Raw genomic sequence first — 20,395 nt, 5'->3', positions numbered from 1 at the left:
CAAGCCCTAGAAATTGTAAATTGTTTAGTAAAGATCAGATTACCCAACAGTCTAAACTTGACCTTTTAAGCATTGGCAAAAAGGAAAAAGAACAAAGTACAAATCAAGAGGGAAAGTGTACAGCATATGTGAACATAGCTCAGCTGCTGGAAAAGGAGCCCATTTCTAGATGATGGGATGAAAGCATGACGACAACAACAGGTCCCTCGCTGGCATAGCCCCGGGAGGGGTCACAGTGGTGAAGGAACGAACTGCTGTCTCCAACACACACACACACACACACACACACCCCAGAGCTTGGAGGCTCCTTCCTCTGTGCCCCAGAGCCTGTCTGCTTACCCTAGTATGGAACTCATGGAAAGACTTGTCAGTTATTTGATTTTATCTGCTTCCTCTACCTGCACCATCCACTCCAGGAAATTTGACTTACTTGTTTAATCATCCTCAGAATCTAGCCAATAGTCTGCCCCCAGAGAAGGTACTCAGTACACGTCGGGGTGAATCACACACCAACTAGTCCTTTACCAACTGCATTGCTTCATTGACTGAAGCACCAGATCCGTAAAGCTTGTTGTTTTTTTTACTGCTTCAATCTGGGATTAAACACACATCCTCATCTCTCACAGCCAGGGAACATGCAGACAAGGCAGCGAGTTTCAGAGCCTGGAGATACCCATTATCCTCCAGCTACTGTGCTTCCCTCATCTGTTCTTCAGAGAAGTAGAAGGGGAAAGACAGCCTGATCTCACTTCTAATCTTTTTATGCCTGCCACATTCTGTAACCCCTTAGCACTTAGGAGCACAAAGGCCAACTGGAATCCATTATCAGGGTGAAAACTCAATGACAGCAGACCAAACCAGGTACTTCTAAAGAAGTCTAGAAATACAGTTATGGATATCTAGTTTCCTCCCTTTTACTGGCTCCCTCTCCCAAATCTCGACATCTAGCAAAGTGGGCACCTGAAAACCTAACGCTCACTCTACTGCATATTCAAACAACTACAGTAACGAAGGAAGAGGAGACCTAACTCCTCCTCCCTCTTCCCTTCCCATTAGGAGACTCTGAACAACCAGAGGATTAATGTATCAACATCCCACTTCCTTGTTGTCCAGCTGGTTTGTCTGACAGTCGTGTAGAAGACCGATGGTTCCTTTTGTCTCTAATTCCACTACTTGAGCATATGTTCCTTTAAATCCCTGTTTTGATCAAACCACTTCCTCCCCACGCTCCAAACACAGGAGGGCCTTGACTCTCCAGGATCTAAAAGATCCTGATGACCATTCACCATACATCTTTTTGTGTTTGTGGTGAAGGAGAATTCCTTCTTGTGGAGAGGAGTGGGGAGGTGATCCAATTAGGATATGCGAACCAAATAAAGGGAGTGAATGAAAGGTATCAGGAGAATTTTCAGCCACTTTTCCTAGATGTCTTCAGAACATGCCTATCACCAGATCAGCACTTCCCACAAAGCTTAACGGCTCAACTGCAGCCAGGTTAGACAAGATTCTAGAGTGATTTAGTTAAACTAGAGTCAAAACAAACTCAGCAGCAGAGTAAAAACTCACCTTCTCCAAAGCAGACCTCAAAAGATACAGAAATGGGGACTTCCCTGGTTGCACAGTGGTTAAGACCCCATGCTCCCAGTGCAGGGGGCCCGGGTTCGATCGCTGCTCTGGGAACTAGATCCCACATGTATGCCGCAACTAAGAGTTCACAGGCCACAACTAAGGAGCCCTCCTGCCACAACTAAGGAGCCCATGTACTGCAACTAAGGAGCCTGCGAGCCACAACTAGACCTGATGCAACCAAATATATATATATATATATATATATATATATATATATAAAAGATACAGAAATGTAATATGGAGAATCTAGAGCCATTTACTTAAGCCTTGGCTTAGGGATCAGAAATGGAAGGAGGAAAAATTAGGTGCAGTCATCAAATTCTGATCTTTGCCTCAAATATCTGATGTTACTACAGCTAACAGCTTCTAACCCCATTCACTGACTTTGTGAACTCTGAAGCTCATGGAGGGGGAACAAGTATTTTCTGGACACTTACAAGGACTGGTTAAGTGACACAACTATTGCAACTGCTCCTGTGAAGAAGTGTGATTAAAGAAGCTTTCTGCCTGTGCTGATAAGATTGCTGTTGCCATAACATAGCTCGTACTACGCTATCTTAGTTTCTCCTCTCTGAAGACCTACTCCTTATTTTTCCCAGGGTTTAAAAATCATGTTAACAATAAGCAAATACAGCATGGCCAGATGCCTTTCGTGGTCAGATGGTTCATTGTTTAAAAGGCTTCAGTTTAAAATCCAAAAGATTGTTAACAGATGCAGTTTCTGGCTGAAGACTGGGAAAAACCTCACTTAAACAAAAGAGCATGTTGTGATTGGAACTAAAAAGGGAATTACCTTTAAAGATAAGAACCACAAACATTTCCTATTTGAAAATACCCCCAGCCCCACCAACAGAACCTTTTTTTGGACCTTTTGTAAAAGTTGAAAAAATTGACAGCGGATGGCTGCATAGGACAAACCACGGCTGACCAACCAGCTCAGTCATTTTTACAGATTTGTTTGGACTTTCAAGGCTGTGACATCCATCTCCTGCTCTCCCCCGGATTACTCAATTAGGCAAAATTCCAATTAATTTCTTTCCAATTCTTTTAGCCCCAGAAATACTTTTGCAGTTTTCATTTTGGCTCTGGAAATGGGTTTTCAACCAGAGGACTCAGATAGAGCCGTTTGAGAAATGAACACAGAGCTTGATAAGCAGATAGCCACTGCTGGGACTCAAGTCTCTACTGGATGGAAAAGAGCCACTTGGCCAAAGAAGGCCTGGCCCCATCTTCAGTTCCCAGCCCCGTTTGTCTCCACAACCGCTGTGCACTTTTACACAGAAAGCCTGCTTTTCACCAACTCTGTTTCTGTTGGCGTTCGTGGGCCCTTACTCTATGGCTTCACTATGTGTGAGAACATCTATGATGCCCTGGGTTCTAATCTTGAAAGATGGAAAGTCTGAAGGAGCCATAGGGGTGTAGCTTTCCCTCGGCCTGAGAAATAGATGTGGTCAGGCTTGCTGGTGACATGTCTGATTTGAAAAGGTTACTCAAGAGATGGTCCAAGGAAAACAATCTGTTCTCGGCGTTAAGGACAGCCACCACGGGTTTCCTTCGGAGAATGGGCAACCTGTCCTGAAGGAGATTACCTTCTCGGAAGAGAGGCAAACATTGTGCTCTTTTAGTGCTTAGGATTTTGTGTTCTCTTGTTCATTGTGCTATTTCCCGATTTATTACGGGGCCCCAAAGGGTCAGTTTCAGACCAAAGGTACAGCATAGTTTTAACAGTCTGAGAAGCTCTAATCAAGAAAATCCTTAGTCAAGCCATTTTAATGTGAGGCAGATCTATAAACCCATGGGATTCCCCAAAGAGTTAAGATGGCTTTCCCACTCAGCCACACCACTGCTAAGTCATAAAAGGAATCCAAGCTGCTGGAATGAAGCTAGCAGGAGAACTGCATTTCCAAAGATCTGTGCAATCCGGCCAGGTACTCGCAGGAAGAGCCCATCCGTCAGGAAATGGGATTTTGAGGCCAGTGGCCACAACCATATCCATCCTCCTACAAAAAGCCAGCCCGCCACGCACACAGGAGACAAGGTTTGCAAGGGGATTTGATAGGCCTGGAAATTGAAAAATGAGCAGCAGCTGTGAGCCTGAGGTCATTACTATCCTCCAGGGTTTGCCTTTTCTAATCTAAGGGGCAGTAGTTTCCATGATTAACTTTCAATTGCCGTCAAGGGTGTAATAAAATCTGGGAAAGAAGAAAACTTTCCCTTCGGTAAGCTGCTCCCATTTCCCTGCCCTTTCCTTTCCTCTAGTGCATATTCTCAATCCCCTCTTCATGTTGTTTCCTAATTTTGAGCAAAAAAATCTGCGCTCGGATGAGCCCAAACAGACAATGTCCTGTGTGTACTCAGGCACTTAAGGACTTTTCTTTCTCAGTTCTAGGGGCCAGGTCTTGAAGACAGCTGCAGGAGAAGTTCTCTTGTTTTCAAGACCATACACTACCATCACTTTCAGAACAGGACATGACACATTTTTATTTTCATTTTAAAATTATCTGTTTCCTGAGCCATTGACCATCAGTTCCACAGGAGAGAGGTTTTCTAGGTGGTAACATGTGAACAGAGAGAAAGAGGAGACAAGGTTATGCTCATTCACAAACACATCTTACTGGTTACCACGGGGTAAGGAACCCTTAATGCTCCAACTTGATCTGATCTGATGGTGGCTCAGAAATCATCTTGAAAGGCTATAGCTGGACATGTGTCTCAGCAAAGGCCCCCCGGAACCAAACCCCACATGTGGTTTTATCAAGTACAGTGGCTCAGGTGGAAAACTAAATGTGCTTTAGATTGTTTGAGAGTTCAGTATAACACTCATGACAACTCAGTCGTTCATTCATCCTACCTTTGCTTCCAAGTATCGGATGCTGGCAAACCTTATAAAGCCTGGTGGGAAAGGGGCACACGCAGGCTCACTGCTGGAGAGATGCTCCCGGGCAGGGGGCATGCCAATTACACAAGGCGGCAAAGGGTGGGGGGCAGCCATGGGGGTAAATGGAGGTCCCCAAATGCATCCTAGTCCCCTAAGAAAAGGTTTCCCTGGCTGACACCGTGTCTTGACAAGATACTGGATTGTTATATTTTGTTCCTGTTTCCCTGCTTCCAGAGGTTAGTAATTGAGTGCCCACTCCTGTTGGAGAGGTAACATTTTTCTTAGGTGCTAGCCCTGACCTTCCCACTTCCCTGTCCTGACTTAAGTCTCTCCTAGAACAGAAGGAAAAGTGGCAAAAGGTGGCCATGAACAGAACTGGTTCCAAAAATGGGTGAGAGAACAGTCTAAGAATTTGCCACAGGGGTTTAAAAGATGGCAGAGTGAGCTTTACTGAAGGAGATACAGTCCATAGGGTGATGCGTAGTGCTAGGCTAGGGAATAGTTAGTTTTTTATGCTGCCCCCGATACCCTTTCTCTCCTCCTCCAAAGGTACTAGAACCCCCTGCTTTTATGTGTGGATGACTGCCCAGAATAAGACTGCATTCCTGGCAGGGAAGTGTGGCCATGTATCTAACAGTGCGATGTGAGGGGAATTCAGGTCTGTAACTCCTGGACGTGGCCCTAAGAGTGGGGGCGTGCGGAGCCTGTGCCTCCCCCTTTCCTCCACCCCTAGTCTGGAATGTGAAATGGCTGCAGAGCCACCCCACAGCACGAGGACGGGCCACACCTTAGAGATGGCGAAATGGAAAGTTGTTAGAAGGGAGTCACAGAGGGCTGTGAAAACTACAATTGTGAAACCACAGTGTTAGTTCTCACCTACCTACACACAAACTTTCATGTAAAGGACAAGGGAAAAACACTTCAGTCTTCTGTAAGCTGATGTTATTTTGGGTCTCATTTACACAGCGTTATGAATAATGGTGTGAGGTGTGCGGGGTGCAATGAAGTGTTGATGAAAACAACATCCAAGGAGCTGGCCCTTTACTGCATGTAGCACTGAGGCCACAACAGGACACATTCAATCTGGTTTTTACCTCATAAAGAGCTGCCTGAATTCTGGTGGTGAAATGGGAGAGCAAAGGGCATCCAAAATGATCATTTTCCAGTTAACCATAATCATAATGAATAGCTTACCTTTTTCTTGCTACAGTATATTTGCCATTTTTTCTCTGCTGGAAGTGCAAACATGGCTTCCCTGTGTTTGTCTGTGAGGTCAAGTTCATCCTGAGAAGAAAAATAATAATAATTATTTCACAGATTAAATGTTATTCCTATAAGGGAAGTTATCAGCACTATCAGGGTGAGAAAACAACACCAACACATATTTAAATGAACTTGGGAAAAACCAAGAAGCTAAGTATAGGTGTATGTTACCAGCACTAAGAAAGCAGGTCCTTGGCCTGGGGCTAGGCACCAAGCACAGTGAGAGGGACAGGCACAGCCCTACATTTACCGAAGGGTAGGGAAAGGGGGCTGAACACAGGCAGAACTGTTCTGGGCCACCTTGTACTGCTGCAGAGGGTCCATCGAGCATTAAAGCCTTTAAAGCTCCAGAGCTTGGAAGGATTTAATCGTATTGCAGATGAGGGTTTGGGAAGGATGGCTCCACAAACACTGACTAGCGGGATGGGCCCTGAGGGACATGACGAGAGGGGTGGAGGAACAGAACCAAAGGCTGGGATATGGTAATGGATTGGAGTGTTCGTGGGGGACACTGACCAGCTTAGCTGAAGCACTGGGTTTAGGCAAAGAATCATCAGACGAAAGGTTTGAGAGGTAAGGAGTGACTTGTTTGTGGAAAATCTTAAATGCCCGATTAAGGAGCTTATTTTCTTGACCAAGAAGAGCCACTGAAGGTTCTGAGCAAGGGAGTGACATCTGCATCCCCATAAGCATCATCAAAAGCATCATCAGGACTTCCCTGGTGGCGCAGTGGTTGAGAGTCTGCCTGCTGATGCAGGGGACACGGGTTCGTGCCCCGGTCCGGGAAGATCCCACATGCCACGCAGCGGCTGGGCCCGTGAGCCATGGCCGCTGAGCCTGCGCGTCCGGAGCCTGTGCTCCGCAACGGAAGAGGCCACGACAGTGAGAGGCCGGCGTACCGCAAAATAAATAAATAAATTAAAAAAAAAAAAAAAAAAGTAGGCTGGAAGCAAATATGATAAAATGGTTTAAAAAAAAAAAAGCATCATCAATATGTATTATGTACTTTAAGTGTCAAGCCTTGTGCAGGCATTTTCTCATTTAGCTCTCACAACAACCCTAAGAGTTCCACTCATGATTACATCCTTGTTGTAATAACAACACCTGTTGTAATACAGCTGGGGGAAATTATGGCACAAGGTTGGGTAAGTAAACGCCTCAAAGACCACACACCTGGTAAATGATGGGGCTGGGGTTTCGGCCTGGAGCCACCTGACTCCAGAGCCCAGACTCAGCCTCTCAGATCAGGGTCTGGAACATTAATATTCTAGTGGTGTGCAGCTTAGACTGGTCACTAACAGAAAGCAATTTATGAGCATCCATAACTAATGAACAACAATGGGATAATGACTGTAAAGTGCATAGAGAACAGTTCTTGGCATTTGATAACTCAATCCATGGTCAACATTATTATTGGTATTGAGTGTCTGGTACATTTTTATCCCTACAGGGAAAGTTCAGTCTAGTTAAGGGCAGCAGATGGATGGGTGTGAGACATATTTTAAATTGCTATAAATTAAGGCACAATAGTAAGGTTCAAATATCTGAGGCGTACAATGCCTTTGGGGTGTATCTGCAGCTCTTCCACTCGTGAACAACGGCCTCCCATCTTATACTCCTACCTTCACTGGGTCATCAAGTCCTATCATTTCTTCCTTGAAAACTCTCACAATTTTTCCCTTTGTTTTGTTTCCAATGAAACTACCCAAACGTATGTCCTAATCACCTCTCCTTTGGCTCTGGCACCAGCCTTCCCACTGTTCCTCCTTGCCCTTTCCATCCTTCCTACAGCATGGCCACAGATACATTACAGCAGCGGTTCTCAGACTTGAGTGAGCAACAGAATCACCTGGAAGGCTCCTTACATCACGGATCGCCCAGCGTTGAGGACTGAGCAGGTGGGAGGAAGTGCAAAATGTCATTAGTTCCACACTGCCTGCAAAATTAATTATACATCCCTCAGCCTGTCTTTTGAGGTCTTCTATTTATAACCCCAACTTAATTTACCAGGCTTGCTTCTGGTTATCCCCTTATGCCCTATCCTGTTAACACCCGCACCTCCAGAGCCTAGCCACGGAAGGTCTGACACATGCTGTCTGCCAGAGGAAATTCTTCATCTCATTAAGCCTCTGCTTCCTCACCTCCAGGATGGGCGTGTCATTTCTCTGGCAGGGCTGGATGAAGATTTGCAACATCAACTCAGCAGGTACTAATGCCTGGCACAGGCAGGGGCAACCTACTGCAGTTAGTTCTCTCATCATTTAAATAGAAATCAGGAGCTATTTTCTTTTAAGAGCAAGGTAAACAGTTAAGTCACTAAAACACACACCCACACACTATTACACCCTAACTACAAGAAATTAGTTAAGAATTTCAACAATGGAAAACCAGGGGAGGAATAAAAAATATTTACAGAAAATTGCATTATAAGGGAACGTGTTAAAAATGTTAAAATTTTGCCGTGCAACTGTCATATATGTGAAGTAATTATTTTTCTTCCTTTCTTCTTTTTAATTTCCTGTAAGTTACACCTGCTCTCACGTATTAATGAATGGGGGGACAATGGTGACATAAATCACTTCCCAACAATTAGGGTTTTCTGGGGGTGGGGGTCAGGTCAGTTATGCAAAGAGCTTGATGATATGGTGCTTAATCTGGGGAAAGGATTGTAATTTGTGAGAGAGAACAGTGCTATTAATACTGCTTCCTTTACTACACTTCAGCACTGTGTTTTTCCTAACTGAAAAGAGGTGTGAAGAAATGTGTAAATCCTAAAAACCTAGAAATTCACAGCAAAGAGGATTAATATTACCATATTTTGCTGTTAGAAACCTCCTGCTTCTGCTGAGACACAGAAATGACCAAGTTTGAATTGAGAGGACTCAGTTGAACTAGGACTTAAGGGCAGATGAGATGGTTCCATGCAAGGAGAGAATTTCCATAAAATAAAAAAATTAAAAACTGCTATAGAGGGGCTTCCCTGGTGGTGCAGTGGTTGAGAGTCCGCCTGCCGATGCAGGGGACACGGGTTCGTGCCCTGGTCCGGGAAGATCCCACATGCCGCGGAGCGGCTGGGCCCGTGAGCCATGGCCGCCGAGCCTGCGCGTCCGGAGCCTGTGCTCCGCAACGGGAGAGGCCACAGCAGTGAGAGGCCTGTGTACCGCAAAAAACCCAAAAAAACCCCCCCAAAAAACTGCTATAGGTCCTCTGGATATAATTTGGGATTATAGTAAGAAAATGTGAAGGAATACATGGGTAGTGATAATAGTAATAGCTAACAATTATTGAGCACTTTCTGTGTGCTTAATAGTAGCATTTTATATGGATTAATCTAGTTTATCCTCACAATAATCCTATAAAGTGGGCAATATTACCCCACTTTCCGGGAAGCTGAATCAGAGAGACTAAACAGCCTGCCCAAGGTAACAAAGCTAGTAAATGGTGGAGGAGGAACTTGAGGCTAGACTGTCTGGGTCCAGAGCCATGTTCTTAACCACTAGCCTATTATTCTATTGATCATTCAACAGGTGGGTAGAACCATGACACTGATGCTAATAGGAAAATGCATGCATGAGCTGCACTCATGGCCTGCTGGGCCTGCTGACTGTCTGTTCACACGAAGAGGAGGATTCTGTTGTCAGACATCCCTGAGTTCCAGGTCTGGCTCTTATGGATTATGTAACCTTCAACAAGTGACTTAACCTCTGAACTTCAATTTCTTCACCTCAAAAATGAGAATAATATATATCTGATAGCCTTCTCTCAAGCAACCAAATTCATGCAACCAAAACATTTTTTGAGTGTCTACTAAATGTTAGGCATTGTAGATGCAGGGGGTAGAAAGGCATCACAGAGCTCATGTGCTCGAGGCTGCAGAAGGGAAATCAAATAATCACACAGTCCGAGGAACGATCACACAGAGCTGAGCTGTGAGAACCCACTTACTGTGGGGAGAGGTGGGGCCGTGAAGGCTGTGAGTGAACTGAAGCGAGACCTGAGAAATGAATAGGCATTAAATAGGTAAAAAGCACTGCAGACAGTGAGTGAACAGCAGCCTTGCAGGCCACTGTGAACTTTGGTCTTTATCTTGAGAGCAATCAGAGGTCACTGGTAGATCTGAGCAAGGAGAGTGACACAGATTAAATAATAATTGGGAGTGCCTAGGCACAATGCCCAGAGTGTAATGAGACCCCCCATCCCTCCATTCCAAGAGTATCTCTGCTCTGACTCATTCCGTTTTAATAATATGGCTGAAACAAGCATGCAAGATTCTAAGAGACTATCACACAGCCTTAGAGATCAATCAACACCTACTCGATGTCCTACCCATTCCAGAACCGTGTCCAGACATTACAAAGGATGCAAAGATGAATAACAGACCTGGATCTCATGGAATTCAGATTCTAGTTAGGAAGACAAGATGACAGAAGGCTTCGACAGCTCCTCTCCTTAGGATAAAGTCCAAATTCCTTAGCTGGTAGGTAGGGCCCTTCAGGGTATGGCCTTTGCTGACTTGCCCCACCTTGCTGCCCCGGCTGTCACCTCCTCCTCCCCATCCCCTCCCCTCCCCTCCTCTACCACCAGCAGCCACCTTTCAGCACGTGGGATCACAAGTTGCCCATTTCTGAATCTTCTGCCATGCTGTTCCCTTTTCCCAGAGAGCCCTTCCCACCAGGTCTAAGAATCAATCCTGTTTATCTAAGCTTTTTCAAGGGACCTGCTAATCCCCCCCAGGCAGCCTACCCTGACTTTCCTGGGGTGGGCAGCCCCTCTCTGCTCTCCTAACCTTACGGCATTTATCACATTGCTGCAGTTATGTTATTAGCATGTATGACTCCCTTTCTAGACTCATCCCCAGGAGGCAGGAATAAAATTTGTTCTGTTCATTTTTGCATTAATTGCCAGTCCCCAAAACAATATCTGACAGCTGGATGGCAAAAAAAAAAAAGTAAGGTGAGGGAAGCTGGGGCAGCTGGGAAGGAGGGAGAGGGGATTATTGTGGGACATAGTGAAGATCAGTGAGTTTCAACGATTAAAACCCATTCTTTTCTCTTTTTTGCAGTAAGATGTACATACAGTAAATGTACACTCTTAAGTATACAATTTTCAAGTTTGGCAAAGGTATACACTGAAGTGGTTTTTGCACTTTATGCGTCAGAAACTGGTTGTACCACTGTACTCTCCCACCATCAATATATGGCAGTTCCAGTGACTCCACATTCGCACAAACATTTGGTGCTGCATCTTTTTAATTTTAGCCATCCTAGTTTATGTGAAGTGGTATCTCAATGCAGTTTTAATTTGTATTTTCCTGATGACAACTGATGCTGAATATACCTTTTCACAAGTTCACATGCCATTCATACGTATTCTTTTATGAGGTATCTACTCAAATCTTTTGCCCATTTCTGAGTTGTCTGTCGTATTGTTGTAAAACATGTCCTTTGTCAGAGGTATGTACTGAGAGTATTTTGCCTCACCTGTGTCTTTTGATTTTGTTAACAGTCTATTTTGATCACTAAGTGTTTTATTATGAAATATAACTTATTAATATTATTTCTTTAAGAGTTAGTGCTTTGTGTCTTCTGCAAGAGATCTTTGCAAGTTGCAGATCAAAAAAAATATTCTATGGTTTCTTATGGAAGCTGCTAGCTTTAGTTTTACCTTCTGTGTTTGAAGCTACACCCCATCTCACAGACACCACTCTTGGGGTCATTCTTTGGTTACAAAATGGATGGATTGCTTTTGCCTTTTCTTTTCCAGCTACTTGCACTCATTTAGATACATTGCCGGGCAAGTTGGGGAATGAAAGCACAATCAATGCAAGGAGGAAAAATAACAGAGTACAAACTAATTTGAAATCATCTCACACATTAGTTTCTTCAAAGCTATGAAATTACTTCAACATAATATTACAAGAGAATTTTTCATTTTGATAATTAATTCAAACACTGAAAGAGGCAATAATGGAAAACAAAACAATTAGGATCACTGTACCTCAGACAGTATCTCTTTACATGAATTTTTTAAGAAAAAAAAGTCCATCTATAGAGGCAGAAAGCAGATCAGTGGTTGCTTGGGGCTACAGGCAGGAGCAGAGACAGATTGCAAATGGACACAAGAGGAGATGAGGTGATGGAACTGTTCTAGAACTGGATTGTGGTGATGGTTGCAAAACTGTATAAATTTACAAAAATGCCCCGAACCGTACACTTACAATGGGTCCATTCTATGGCTTGTAAATTATATCTCAATAAAGTTCTAGGGCTTCCCTGGTGGCGCAGTCATTGAGAGTCTGCCTGCCAATGCAGGGGACACAGGTTCAATCCCTGGTCCGGGAGGGGCCCACATGCCGCGGAGCAACTGAGCCCGTGCGCCACAATTACTGAGCCTGTGCTCTAGAGACAGCGAGCCACAACTACTGAGTCTGTGAGCCACACTACTGAGCCCGCATGACACAACTGCTGAAGCCTACATGCCTAGAGCCCATGCTCTGCAACAGGAGAAGCCACCGCAATGAGAAGCCCACTCACCACAATGAAGACCCAACGCACCCCAAAATAAATAAATAAAATAAATAAATTTAAAAAAAAATAAAGTTCTAAAAAAGAAAAATCAAGCCTGGTTGTTGGAGCCCCGGGAAAACAAAGAATTCAGAGTAGAGAAAATAGAGCCTTGTATACACAGTAAGGAAAGAAAATTCTGGTTGAACATTAGATAAACCGAGGAATTGCTTTAGAAGAGAAACTGATTGAAAACAAATGTATGAAGAGGAGGGAAAGGGAAAAAGCGGAGCTCTTTAGTGTAAGTAGTTCAATCTGGGAAATGTGACAACTTCAGATACAATTTTTGTTTCAAACCGTGATCACTTCCATGAAATGTTCCTGTCCTTTCCTTGGAAATTACATAGATTCTATTAGTATGCATTCCATTTAGGCCAAGAGATAGGCAATGTTTCCCCCAATGTCCCTTAACATTAAATTAGGTGATAGGTTAACATTAATGATTGAAGTCCTGAAGAACATTTTCAGTGTTTTTTGTTTTTCCTGAGTGGTGGACTAGAGAAGAGTATTGGCTCCTCTGCGGTTAATAGCCAAGTTTTTCACTAAGATTAACAAACAAATGTAGTTAGCCCAACCTCAATCCCGGTTGCTTCTAGATCACCTTACTTTTACTTTTTACCTCTCACCTTACTTTTTTTTTTTTTCCTTTTTGCAATCCAACTATGTCAGATATTGTTTTGGGGAGTGGCAATTAATGCAAAGATGAATAAAATAAATTTAGTTCCTGCTACTATACCTCAGACTGGGATGGCCTAGCTCCTTTCATTGGCCTAAGAATTTTTTTTTTCATATTATTCTTTCTTGGACAGTTTTAAAAGTTAAAGGAAAATGATTTAGCAAATGAAAGAAAAAGAAACATCTGCACCAAGCATCACTCCTCTCCACAGAAAGCTCAAGTTTCTTAAAAACTGAAAGCAACGAACAAAACCCTAAAGGCTTTTCTTCTTGGGGAAGATATCAATTATGTTTTTCATAACTTTATAAAATACTTATTTCATATAGTTATATCTTGGAGAAAAGGTAATAATTAGACTTTTTTTATTAAGAAGAAAAGAACTCTGAAGGAAGCCCAGATGCAGGAACTAAATTCTAGGTTTCATCCCTAACAAAGCATATTATCAAGCCCCACTTCTAAAAGATTCTGTACAAAGAAACCCCACCAGTCCTACACTCTAGAGTAAGCAGGCAGCTCTATAGAGAAATCTATTTAAATCAGAAAACAATTGGCACAGTACAAATCTAAGGAAATGGATTGATTTGCTAAATAAAGCAAGGGAAGGAATTTTGAGATAATATACAATAAGGGTCTTGAATGAGTTGAAAAGCTCTTGTCAGAGATGTGAGCTAAACTGAAATATGGGATTATTTATAACACCTTCAGTCCAATATTTAAAGCATTTATTCTTTGAAAATCTACTAAGTCAACAGATTTCAGTAAGCCAACAACAAGTGAGTTTCCAGCTAACAAGAGAAATCTCTAATAAAGGAACTCAGGATTTCTATTTCTAATGAGTTAAGCTAACTCTATATTCACACAGAAGTAGGAAGACATATGATGAACGCTGGGAGAAATGGAGATTAAAAAAATGAGGAAAGGGAGAAGCTAAGACAGGTCCTTGGGGTCACCCTGCCAATCAACCCACTGTTTTGTATGTGTTTCTATTTTGGGTTGTTTGGGTTTCTTGTTTTGGCTTTGTTTGTTTGGTTTTGGTTTTGGTTTTCAAACAGTCTCTGACAAGGTAATCATCCATCTGACTCACTGTATAGAGCTCACAGAATTTTCAACATTTTATTATTCACACAAGGCTAACTTTTCTCCTTCAAATTAAATACACCAGGTATTTACCCACAGCAAACGGGCCCAAGTCACCCATCCTAACCCCACCCACCAAAGGTTTCCCACATGCCCAGCAAGCAGCAACACCCTGGGGTTCACCTCACATACACCCAACATCAGCAGTGCCTTCCCTGGATTTAGCCCTCTCCCTCGTCCACCCTCGCCTCCCATCCCACAACTCAACACCACCAGATAGAAGTCAAACCCTCTCAGAGGGACAAGTGAACAGGCCTGAAGTCACATGACATGGTGATAAGTACCACATCACGGGGGAAAAGGCCAGACAAAGCAGTGGAGGGCTGAAGGGTGACACTGTGGCAACCAAAAAATTACCCTTTTATAAACGGATGGAGAAAATGTACTATTCAGCTGTACTAAATCATTAAATTTATGAACATCCAGCCTTATCACAGCAAATGACCATTGCATCAAGGAGTCATGAATTGCCATCACAGCTCTTAAAATTTAACCACGATGACCCTGAGAACAGTATTTTATTTTCATAGAGGTGGTTTGGAAACCTGAAAGTTAGAAATGACTTTTGTTTGTTTAAATAGAGGTGCATTCAGTGAATTATTACCTGTTCCTAACCAGTCAGGAAAGACATAAATGGAAAACAACGGAGAGTGTTAAGTCCCAAAAGGGATGTGTACACACAGAGAACAAACCTTGAAGGTTTTCAGCCTGTACGATTTCTGCCAATGTTCTTAGTCATTACACAAAATACCACAATGTGGCTCACCACCACCTACACAGCAATGTTCTCTGTGTCTGATAGACGTGTTTTCATTCAATATATATATATATAAAAAAAAAGAAGTGAGAAATCCCACAAGCAAAGGGTGACTAATAGAAATAATTTTTAGTACCTCACTACCTGTGGTTAATTGTTTTATACTATTTCCTTTCCTACTTTTAATAGTAGGCAATGCAAACTATCCAGTTTGCTAGATAAAGTCTGCTGCTAAACCTGTAGGCTTCTTATTTGGCTTCCTTGTGTTATTTCAACTAGAAACTCATTAGAGTAACTTTAACTTTTAATTAGTCTGCAACACCAGCAGCTTTCTAGTAATCTAAAATAAATAACTCTGTTCTAAATATATGTTAAAATCATCTCCCAATACCCATCCAGCCACCCAAATTTCCAATTTTTATATTTATAATCTAATTCAACTTCTGTTGACAACGCCTAATTGAGAGAATTTCTAAGCAGTGTTTTCCTAAGTGAATGGAGGGACTTTGTCTCCTGAGACACAGAATCACCTTATAGGGTGACAGATGAGAGAGGCACCCTAAGGCCCTGTGGACAACTGTGAAGCCAAGTTCCATACACGTCCCCCTCCCTCAGCGACACCAGCACTGCTATCGCCCAGACCCCTCCCCACCAGCTCAGCATGTCCTCCAGAGACGTGCTGGGCAGCTCGGCTGACACTTTTAAGTTTTAATTGGGTCAAAACGTATCTAGCACAATGAGTCTCTTCCCACACTGCAACTATTTATTTATTTTACCACGTAATACAGGGTAGAGAGACTGTTAAGGACAGAAAATATTTCTTAGACATTATCACCCTCAGCCTTTTAATCTGCTATCCTTCATGCCAGCCACTCTGGTGCTCACACAGTAACTGACAACCAAATGAAGAAGATGAGTAAACAGAATGACAATGGGTGGGTAGGGATGCAGGAAGAGTGCAGGAATCAGCCCAAATCGATCACGACTACTTGAAGAATAATTCAAAATAGGAACCCAACTGCTGGATGATTCAGCCGTCATTAATTCCCGCACACACACATGCATACATTCACTCAAATACATCCTGAGCATCTCATGTGTAATCCTTCAATAGTAAGTTACTCATCCAGGCCACAAGCATTTACTGAGCATTGATTCTGAGCCAGGTACTGCTCTGGGGATCCTGAGAGTGAAAAAGCCAGATAGGATGCCTGTACCATTCTGCTCTCTGAACGCAAAGAGGCATGTTCACTGTGGATTTAACATAATGAGTGTCCATATGTGAATAAACTCAAACCAATTGTTTAAAAGATGGCAAAGGACTTGCTTTTTCTTCTATATCCAAGAAATACCCATCTTTCCTGAAAACAACCCATGCATATATTCTAAGTGAGCGTCCAGTCATTTGGTTCAGTTTAGTTCTTAAATATTATATTGTGTAATGAAATAAACATCTAGCAGCTGTAGGATGTTTCCAGTAGATTCATTTAAAATTGGACAAAAGGGGGAAAATTCCAACTTTTTTAGGAATCTGGTTTTTAAAAATATATATTATATATTATATATATATTACATATATATATATATTTTTTTCCCTTCATCCATGAGCCAGAAAATCATAACTAAAAGATGTAGCTGGTACTGAGCTCCTACAACACGAATCAAGAAACAGTTTGAAATTCCAGAGGAATTCTGGGAATTGAAGGTGGAGGATAGGGGATTCCAATCACAGCGGATAAAAAAAGAGTTGAGGACAGTTTAGAAATGAAATACACGATCCATGTATTGGGCATTCACCTCCCGCAGGCCATGTGACATATGTTTTTTGAGAGCAAATGGTGTTTAAATGATTCCCAGTGTATCAATAGATATTCTCAAGTGCAGTTATTTGTACAAACTAGCCATTACTGAAACACATTTTCAAAATTACACTTGAAAGCTTACCTAAACCACACTACTTATGGAGATCAAATTATCCTCCCAGTCTTTAAAACCTATATTGGTTTGTATGGGGACACGTAAAGAGTTGGCAAGTAGTGCAGTTTGCTGACTTTGTGTAACTCGGACATGGTAGCCTGAGGATTAAGTTAAACAATCAGATTTTAAGTTGTAGCCAAAAGCTAAGTAGATACATACCGCTCAGCACCTTTTTAGGACTCCTAATAATGAAAATCATCAAGGCCAAGGGGACTCATAACCATTTTCTCAATAACGTTATCAGTTCAGAGATAGTTTTGCAGTATTTGTATTTAAAAAATAAAGGTTTCGGGCCTCCCTGGTGGCGCAGTGGTTGCGAGTCCACCTGCCGATGCAGCGGACACAGGTTCGTGCCCCAGTCCGGGAAGATCCCACATGCTGCAAAGCAACTAAGCCTGTGAGCCATGGCCGCAGAGCCTGCGCGTCCGAAGCCTGTGCTCCGCAACGGGAGAGGCCACAACAGTGAGAGGCCCGCATACCGCAAAAAAATAAATAAATAAAAAATAAAGGTTTCATGTTTCTTTCCTCCATCTCTCCCTGCGTCCCCACCGCCATTTCAGTCCCTAATCTAAATTAAGAAGCACCCAGAAATAAATGGACTGATAACAAACTATCTAACATGAAGTAAAAAATGTAAATGGAGAAAAGGACATTGGAATGGTCTTGATGAGATAAGGTATAAATTTAGAACTAGAAAGAGTAAAATGGTTTTGTGGTTTTATCTTAAGCTTTCATGGATTTGTTTTTGTGAATCAGAAGATTGAAGAAAACTTTGAAAACCATCTTGACCATCTTACTGCCTCTAAGCAGACAGTACCTCAACCAGTACAAAAGAAGTGTATACTGTCCATTGGGGTGAAGATCTACTGCCAATCCTACTTGATTCCTGGATGTATTACAAAGTTATGTTCAAAAGTACAATAGATAAAAGCAAGCAAAACTACCTATATCCACATCCCCTGTATCACAAATCATCAGGTGTTCTCAGGGCCTAAATAATTTGTTTATAAAGTTCTGGGTTTAGGATTGTTTTGGGGTCACCTTTAAATTGACTGTATATTGGCAGTAGTTCACATCTACCCCATAGGAATTTTAGCACTGAACACATTTAAGCCCATATCTACACTCCCACTTCCCTTTGTGATGTACTACATGTTTTCATACTGTTCCAAACATTTTTCTATGAACCCATCAAGTTGATTTATCCAAAAATGCCACAGTGTCAAGGGAATATCTACTCAATATTTTTTTTCTTCTCTGTCCACTAACCATGTGCTTTAGATAAACAGGATTTCCTCTTTTGACTTTTATAGGTTTGTCAATTGAAAAAACAAAATTAACCTCATGGAAATTGAACAAGTTTGATATCAATTCCTTCATTAGACTACGATTTTTGGTTTCCAGACAACTGAACACTTTGAGACTATTCTAGATATATCTTTGAAGTCTTTATAGAGTCTGATTTCCTCTGCTTAATTACCAAGCAATCCTTTACACTCCAATTAAGGACAACAGATTAAAAATATGACTTCTTACAAGCAGTTTTTTGGCTCTTCCATCAGGTTAATATCAAATGTTCCTGCTACTCAATTTTTTCATCTTTCTTGAAGACAAGGAACTGAATAGCTCCTGCAAGAAACTTTCTATTCTTAGTCATGGTCTTCGTATAAAAGGCAAGTTTTAAAAATAAACGGATAAAAAGTGTTGAAACTTTTCATCAATTCTGGTGATAATGGAAGAATTTTATTATTAAAGAGCGCTTAAAATAGCCCTAGTGATAAAAGAAATTATGCTGATAGCCTGAGAAGATGGGTACCAATTCACATGGCTAGTAAAAGAACAAAATCTGAATACTGGTAAATCATAAGACTAACTTTGATTCCTGTAGCTCTTTTCATACCAAAGTGACTTCAGAACATAATGAAAAATGAAGAGATTACTGATGTAGGTTCCCAAGGGAATTCATTTGGCACAGCTTACCTTGACTGTGAATTCATCTAACTCTGATACATCAACTAAGTCCTCTCATTCCTACTTTCTTCATTTCTCAAAGTCTATTCTGGTTACTAATGGTGAGAGTGTCCTCAGGACTTAATAACGATAAAACTGACCCATACTAAGTTATTATATTTATGAACATACAAATCTTCTCATTATCCACCATAACTATCTTCCCCATTGAGACATTAACTTTTGTTGACTGTCCTCAATTGCATAAAAGGTGATTAATAAATTTCTCAATAAGTTTCTTTAAAATATTTTATGTTTCCTGGAAGGCACAGTACTGTATAACAAATTATCCCAGAACATTAGACCCATTGGCCAAATAAATGGTAGACTAAACACTGAATTTGAAAGAAGGCAGATTAATCAGGAAACACTGTAAATGGAATTGGTAACATTTCAGGCTGAGGAAAACTTGGGTCCATACTGCCTATTATTCCCAACTAGCTATAAATTCACAGTGATGTACTATATTAGAAAGGAAAGTTTTCCTCTGGTCAGTCTGTGAAACTGATTCCAAGTACAATTTTAAAATAATGACCATACTTGTCATAAACCTGGTTTCACACCTAAAACCTCACCCAGGAAAAGCAGTTGTACATTCTGATGTTTCACAAGGCAAGAGAACTGAGGGAACCTGTGAGGAGACACCAGTTCCAATATGGCTGTTCCTGTGAAATATTCTGCAGAATACCCTTAGCCCATCAACTCTTGGCATATTCAGGAGTCTATGTATTTGGATAGAAAATTGGAAGGGAGCTCTTAGTAAATTCTCTTTCCTTTCCATTTCAAAATTAAAGTAGCCAGAGGAGGTAAGCATTGAAACAAGGCATCTCACCTCAACAACTGGGCTCAACGGAAAACATACTCAGAATCTACCCAAGGAGACATGACACTTTTTGCTAAAACTTACTGATACCTCACAGAGACTGCAATGAGCAAGGGTTATTTTTGTAAATGTAACCAGACAGCAAAATATTTTTATGTACTTTGGTATACTTAGTTCATTGAGAAAACCTGTAAGAAAGCAGAGGTACTGTCCTTTGGTTCAAATAAGAATCTGAGATATATAATTAAATCAACACAACCATCCCCATCCCCTTTTTCTGGCTCTCAGAACCCCAATCCACTCAGCTCATATTTCACACTCCATTTACACTGAACTTTCAGTTCCTTGAGCCTTCCACATTTTCTCTCTCACCTCCCAGTCCCATACATGCTGTTTTCACTGTCTGTAACACTCTTTTCTCTCCTTTTCGCCTGGATAATTCCTTCTAGTTTCTCATGTCTTACATTTAATATCACTTCCTCCAGGAAGGCTTCCAAGATCCTTCCACACTAGGTACCTATGAGGCTTGGGGGTAGGTGTGAGTAAACAGCATCCTCCTTCCCCAACAAGAATGGAATTAAATGACAGCTAGGTTAAGAAATCAAGCAAATGGAGATCAAAATACCTTCCTTTTCACTCCTGAAAGCTGGGTTGGAAAACCCAACTTTCATCTGTAGACAAG

At 41.8% G+C, this 20,395-nt stretch overlaps 1 protein-coding gene across 1 annotated transcript in view; it reads right to left on the bottom strand.

Moving 5' to 3' along the window:
- Positions 1-20,395, bottom strand: part of DAAM1 (dishevelled associated activator of morphogenesis 1) — a 174,255-nt gene that overhangs the window by 87,189 nt on the left and 66,671 nt on the right. Inside the window, exon 3 of the mRNA XM_081227160.1 lies at positions 5,702-5,791. Coding sequence (XP_081083286.1) covers positions 5,702-5,791 — 90 coding nt within the window. The remainder of the gene's footprint in view (positions 1-5,701; positions 5,792-20,395) is intronic.

Source organism: Mesoplodon bidens (assembly GCF_964165515.1).
Source record: "Mesoplodon bidens genome assembly, chromosome: 3".
Classification (NCBI taxonomy): Eukaryota; Metazoa; Chordata; class Mammalia; order Artiodactyla; family Ziphiidae; genus Mesoplodon; species Mesoplodon bidens.
Note: the sequence above shows the minus strand (reverse complement) of the source record. Positions and strands in the feature narration are given on the sequence as shown.